General features: G+C 31.0%; 1 protein-coding gene across 1 annotated transcript; it reads right to left on the minus strand.

Annotated features, from left to right (window-relative positions):
- PGO_090540 (transcription factor with AP2 domain(s)) lies at nt 1-5,998 on the minus strand (the record flags this gene model as incomplete). Its single annotated transcript, XM_028687644.1, has 2 exons — nt 1-2,760; nt 2,951-5,998. 2 exons carry the CDS (start codon nt 5,996-5,998, stop codon nt 1-3), a joined length of 5,808 nt encoding a protein of 1,935 aa, XP_028543445.1.
- Between the last annotated feature and the right edge of the window lie 916 nt (nt 5,999-6,914).

A 6,914-nucleotide genomic window follows, 5' to 3' on the forward strand; every position in this document is an offset into this window, starting at 1 on the left:
TTAGGAGGAAATTTTCTGATCATCTGTCACGGCTTCCAAAAAATTACTTACAGTATGGGAATCGATCGTTGGAAAGCGCAAATTTCTTATGTACTTATTCGATATCCCTATAGAGTTCGACAGTATCTTCGAAGAGTTCAAAGGTTGCTTGTTGTCCATTGTATTTCCATAAGAATTCAAGAATGAATTCGATGAAGAGCTATTGTTATTGTTTGTATGCTTTCTGTTGCTATTGCTTCCGGCACTAACATTATTTCCATCGCTGACATTGTTACTAGTATTGTCCCCCTCGTCCTCTCCAACATTCAGACTGGATCGAAGTAAATCCATGGAATTAAAATCATCATTATCATTCTTCGAACATTCGATAAAGAAATTTAGATTGTCTTCTACGTCTATATCTTCATCCCCACTGACACTCATATTGTTATTATTATCATTGTTATTATTAGCACTGATATTATTAGCATTGTTATTACTAGCACTGTTATTAATAGTACTGTTATTATTAACATTGTGCATATTCATCTTATTCATTTTTTTGGTACTGCTAGTAGTACCTGTAAAAATATGGGAATCATTCAATTCGTTGATATCATTTAAATCGCTAGAAATATCTGCTGTATTAATTTTACTACTAATCAAACGGTCATCTTCATTATCATTTGAATATAATACACTACTTTCTTCCTTCATTTTATTATCCTTTCCATAAGTTAGGGAATCATCACTATTTGAATTAACACAATGATTCATATTATTATTATTACTCTTTGAAATATTTTTAACACCATTCTTAACTAAGCTGCTACTTCCAACAATATGATGACTTGTCTTTTTTTTCCCTTTTTTAACATCAGAATATTTTAAATCAGTATGATGCTTATATTCCTTTTCCCATTCAGTTCTTTTCAGTATAGATAATTTTCTTGCTTCATTATACCCATATTTACTTACACTAAAACTTGTAAACAGTCTTTTATTATTTGCTATTTGAAAATATGCATTCCATTTTCCAACTCCTCTAGGAGATTTTGAGAAATATACTCCTTTTACTTTATCATCATTTGGATTTACACCTACAGGCATTTCATACTTTAATTTCCCAATTCCATAATTACTTGAAGAAACTGATGTTGCGATAGTTGATGAATTCTTTAAATTTTTTATATTCTTATTATTACTATTATTTGTATTGTTAATTTCGGAACCTTTTCCATTATCATTCTTGTTATGTTTATTATACATGCCCATACCAGCTCCTCCTCCACTTGAAGTAGCAGATACATCCGATGAAGTTCCACTTCCAGCAGTTCCAGAACCAATAGCACCAATAGTGCCAATAGCACTGTTACCACCACCTATACTATTTTCCATTTTACCATTATTCAATACCAATTCATTGCTATTATCATGATTACTTAGGGATAAATCAGATTCGTTAGCATGCATCTTAGAATTGTAATCAACACTGAAATCATAACTATTCTTTTTCTGTACACCATGTGATATTATACTGCTCGACCCAGCAGTACTTCTAATATTATATCCCACCTTCATATTCATTGAACCCGTGTTGTTGTTCTTTCCTTCATTGCTGTTTCCTCCATGATTTCCATGCTGGTTTTTATTATCATTCCTATTATTTCTACACATGCTGTTCATTAGTAAACTGTTCGAGTGCTGTGACGAATTGTCCAAAAATGCATTGGATTTATTATTCGTGTTCATAATAAAATCATACAAAGTGCTCGGGTCTATATGGTGATACACGTGTGATGGTTGATGGAAAGGAAAATGACGATGCTGGTGGTGGTGCACATCGCGCTCACGGTCATTTGAAATTCTGTTGGACGATGCTGAAGCACCAGTTATAGTGCCAGAAGAAGTACCAACAACTCCTGCTGTCTTTTTGTTAAAATTCTCCTGTGATAAATTCAAAATATCTTTGTAATTTTTTATATTATTCATAAGATTGTTTTTGTTAGAAACACCTTTTCTCGTGTTCATGTAAGAGTTGTTATTATCATCCAAAGAATAATCGTTCGAATCTTTCTTCATAAAATCCAACATTCCAATAATATTGTTATTATATTCTGTTCCATTTCCACTGATGTGATTATTATTGTTACTATTTATAATATTATTAGTGCCATTATTGTTAGCCCCTGTACCGCTACTACTACTACAAGTACTTCCAGTCTTCTTATTTTCTAGCAAATTGTACTTCAACTTTTTAAGAATGTTTGTGTTGCATAAAAGATAGTTTATATCGTTTCCTTCCATAATTACTCCTGATCCTCCATTTGAGTTCATCAAAACGTGGTTTTTCACATTCGTATCAGCATTATTACCATTCACACTGTTTCCAATGTTTGCAATATTCACAATAGCACTAACTGAATTTCCCAATCCAGCAGATGTATTGTTGACTGAAATTCCATTCAGATTACTACTTCCTCCTACTACACTACCTTTAACCGAATGATGGTGATTGTTAAGATGATATGCAGCAGTATTATCTCTTAATTTTCTCTTCCTCATTACATTTTGAATATTACTTGATAAATAATTCATGTTGTTATTATCACAACTATTAGGAACCACTCCTTTGTTATTCTCTCGATCATATTTCACAAAATAATCCTTTTCATCATAATTCTCTTCATCATTCAATTTTATCTCTTGAAGCAGTTTATTCATATCACCATTGCTACTCAAGTCTATGTTCGACTTACCTTCAAAATAATTTTTCTCGTCCTTTGAGTCACTGTCTTGGTTGCTGGGGGCGTTTGCACCTTTGCCCTAACATAGTGAATGGAGGGGAACGGGATAATGTAAAATTGGCACGGAAACGGTGCAATAAGAAGCAAAACAGTATAGCGGTGAAAAAAAAAATGGAAACTGCATGCAACAAAATGGACAACAAATAGATGGGGCGCGCACTCACCTCATGCCCTCCGGTATTGCACAAATGCGTGTAAAGGTAACGCAAGAAACACAAATCGCTAGAACTAAAATCGGTGTCCTTTAATTTGGTCTTTCCAGTAGTACCCTGACCCTTGCGCATATTTGCACACTCAGAAATAAAGGATTTGAAATGCAAATATGCATTGGTATTAAAACTACTAACATCCTGAATGCTCGATTGATGACATGTGGTGTACATATTTTCACTATCCTTGGAATTAAGTTTGCATAAATTTTTATATTTCTCTACTACTTTTTCTGCCTCTTGAATGTAGTTGTTGCTATAATCATTATATGAATGGTAATCAATGCTTACGTTTAATTTATTTAAAATATTTTCATCTGAATAACTACATTTTTTCTTACATAAATTGGACGAACCACTGTAATTACTGCTATAATTTAAAGCGTTATTATTATTTCCATTTAATCCAAGCACATTCCCATTGTAACTGTTGTTCTGATGATTCCTTTTATTATTGCAAATAGCGCTTCTATCACTACTACTACTGCCACTTCCAATACAACAATTATGGTGCATATGACCACTGTGACACGCAACATTAGTACAAGACAAATGGTTATTTCCATGTAAACTGTAACCATGATTTATAAAATTCTCACCTCCTCCTGGTCTAAGTCCAATTCCAGCTATGTCTACTCCGCCTTCACAATTGCTTGCCATGGGGCACTGATTCTTTCCATTAGACATTTGAACTTCTTTTCCTTTTTTCAAATCCATAAAAGTATTTGAATCATTGCACATGTGATGATTTCCATTACTCATAGGATTGTACTGTACACAGCTGTATAAAGATAATACACTCGGTTCCCCATCCCCTGCATGCACAACAGACGATAAGACGTTAGCATTGTTATTTCCATGATAGGTACTACTAAAATATGGATTTTTCAAAGACAAATCATAAATTTCTTCAACTATCTCTTTAGATAAATTACCTTGTACTTCTTCTATAATATCTTTTACAATTTCATTTTTATTATTTTTATTATACGTTGTTGTGGATGAGCTCATTAAAGATGTGTTTTCATTTGGCTTCTTCTTTTCTTCTCCCTTAGATTGCATACTTTTTAATTTTCTTATTATTTCTAATTCATCAATACATTCAATGATCGAATCAAGAAAAATATTTTTTGATGCAAATATTTTTATATTCGAAAAGCAACACATATAGAGATCCAAATTATTCGACTCTACATTATTTAAGAGATTTACAAAATGATATTCAAATGATTTATTCTGTTCACTCCAAATAGAAGTTAAACGTTTCAAAATACGTAAATAACTCAGACAAATAATTTTTGATTTTCTAATACATTCATTCTTCATAAAAGATTCATTATTCCTCATTTCACAACCATCAAATGGAACACTGTTATTACTTTCACCATTTCCATGAGTAGTAGTAGTACTACTACTACTACCACTTCTACTACTTTGGCAACTATGTCTACCACCATGAGGAGTGGAGGCATTAGGACATCCAAGACTCTTGTTATTGCACGAATTAGATTCATCATTATTAATGGTCTTATTTAAAACGTTCTGAGAAATGCAACCATTACTTGTACTTTGATGATTCATATAAGTGACACATGTTATATTCCTTAGATCATTACCATGTGCATCATGAAAAAAAGGCTCGTTTATTACTGCACCTTCACATTTCGCTCCAATTCCCATATATGGTGTACTATCCACACCCACCTCTAATGAATTCACATTAGCTATTGGAGCATATATATTATTAATCATATTTTTCTTGTCTTCCGTATACATTTTGCCTACATTATTATTTATTCTATTATTCTCTTTAATGGTATGTAAAATGTTTATTGAAACATGTGATTTGTTATGATTCATGGATGATGCTTCCTCAATCTCATTACCATTATCTGTCATCATATCCTTAATTAACGAATTCTTAGAATGTTCACTATTTTTCTCTTTACACTCTTCATTACTTATATTCATTTTTGCATTTAATTTTCCATCCACGTAATTTTCCGTTTCATTAAATTCATTAAAAGAAGAATTTTCGGATTTCATTTCTTCCTTCTTGTTGTACAAACAAATGTCATTATTTCCATTAAATGTTTCTTTCGACTCTTCATTTTCACGCATATTCTTATCATCTACGTGGGCATCTCTACCATCTGTGTTTGAATTTGTCTTACAAACCTCTGATTTATTTTCGTTATATTCAGACATCTTATCATTATTATGACTTTTTTGTTTGTCCATTTCTGCAAAGTCCACTTGTGTAGCCCCCACTTGTGAATCATTCGATTGTTCATCCTCCTCATCCTCATTCTCTTCACATTCGACAAACTTGATAAGCTCATCATCTTGGACAGCATCAGCACTTTCCACTTTTTCAACAATCTCACTTTTACAATTTTGAAAAAATCCATTTCTCCCCATATCATTCTCGTTATCATGCTCATTACCATTCTGCGAGCTACGTACCGCTTCTAATGCTTCACTGCTGCAACAATTCTGCCTCTTCTCATTTAATCCTGATTTTACAACACCTGAATCAAACTTTAGAATCGATTCTTCGCTCTGTTCACCATCATTATTGTATTTATTTTTATTTCTACTTCTATCCTTTCTCCAAACTGATTCTTGCTCGTTTTCATTTTCATCTGCATTCTCATTTTCGCTAATATGTTTTGCCAATTCTTCTTCATCGTGTGATATCAATGTAGCTGATTTGGCAATGTGGTTAAAAGAACCTTCAACATTTACACTTTCCATACTTCCAATGTTTATTTGATGTGGTGTGGTTGTTCTACTAATTGGATATGTTTGTGTCGAATGTTCACCATAATTCATATAATTATCTATTTTTATTAACGAGTCTTCATTATACAAATTCTGTACTTTTTCATCTTCACCATTTTCATCTTCCATCTTCGCACACATGGTATATTCTTTACTTTTTTCAGATATTTCATTTGTTTCCTGCTTATTCATGATTGAACTATTTCTCAAGGGAAGCATTGGTAAGGAGGGAAGTTTTTGTTATAGAACAAACAAGAAATAAAATAGACACAAATACAGGAATGACAAGAAAATAAATAAAAAAAAAAAAAATAAAATATATATATGATAAATAATCAAATATATTTAGATGCACTAAAAAGATAAAAAAAAAAAAAAAAATTCGAACAAAAAATGGATAAAAAAACAAAACATAAAAATACAAATAAATTGTTTGGAAGGAGGCAAATAAAAAAAAACTCCTGATTTATGTAAAATTTTCAAAAAAAAATATTTTAACTTAAAAAATGAAGTTGATATAAAATTTAAAACAAAATAATATTAGATGTGTATTCTCCTTTCCTCAAAAGTGTAATATGCATGCAATTATTTTGTGAAGTATATTTGTTTATCTTAAAATATGGATTTTCTTCTGCGAGCATTATTAATTTTGTTATTTATTTTGTTATTTATTTTGTTATTAATTTTAATTGTTTTTTTTTTTCTCTCACTCACTCTCTTAATGTGCAAATATGCATAAAATATATATATATATATATATATATATATTGTGTACATATATTCACGACGGATAGGTTCTAAAATATATAAACACACAAACACAACGTTCACTATAGGAACATGCACTATTAGGAATGAACGTACATGCGTTCAAATATGAAATGTTCTTATTCAATTTCAATAAAGATAAGCATATGTCTTAAAAAATGTGAGGGAAAGTAATACACAAAATGAAGTATGCTCTTAATTATTGCAATGTATATCTTGTGCCTTTGTACTATTTAAAATTACAAAGGAAAAAAAAAAAAAAAAAATTGCAAATTCAAAAATGAGAAAATTAGGATAATTAAACAAAATGGAAAAATTATACGAAATGGAAAAATTAAACGAAATGGAAAAATTAAACGAAATGGAA

This window comes from Plasmodium gonderi, assembly GCF_002157705.1.
Source record: "Plasmodium gonderi DNA, contig: Chr09, whole genome shotgun sequence".
In the NCBI taxonomy this organism is placed as follows: Eukaryota; Apicomplexa; class Aconoidasida; order Haemosporida; family Plasmodiidae; genus Plasmodium; species Plasmodium gonderi.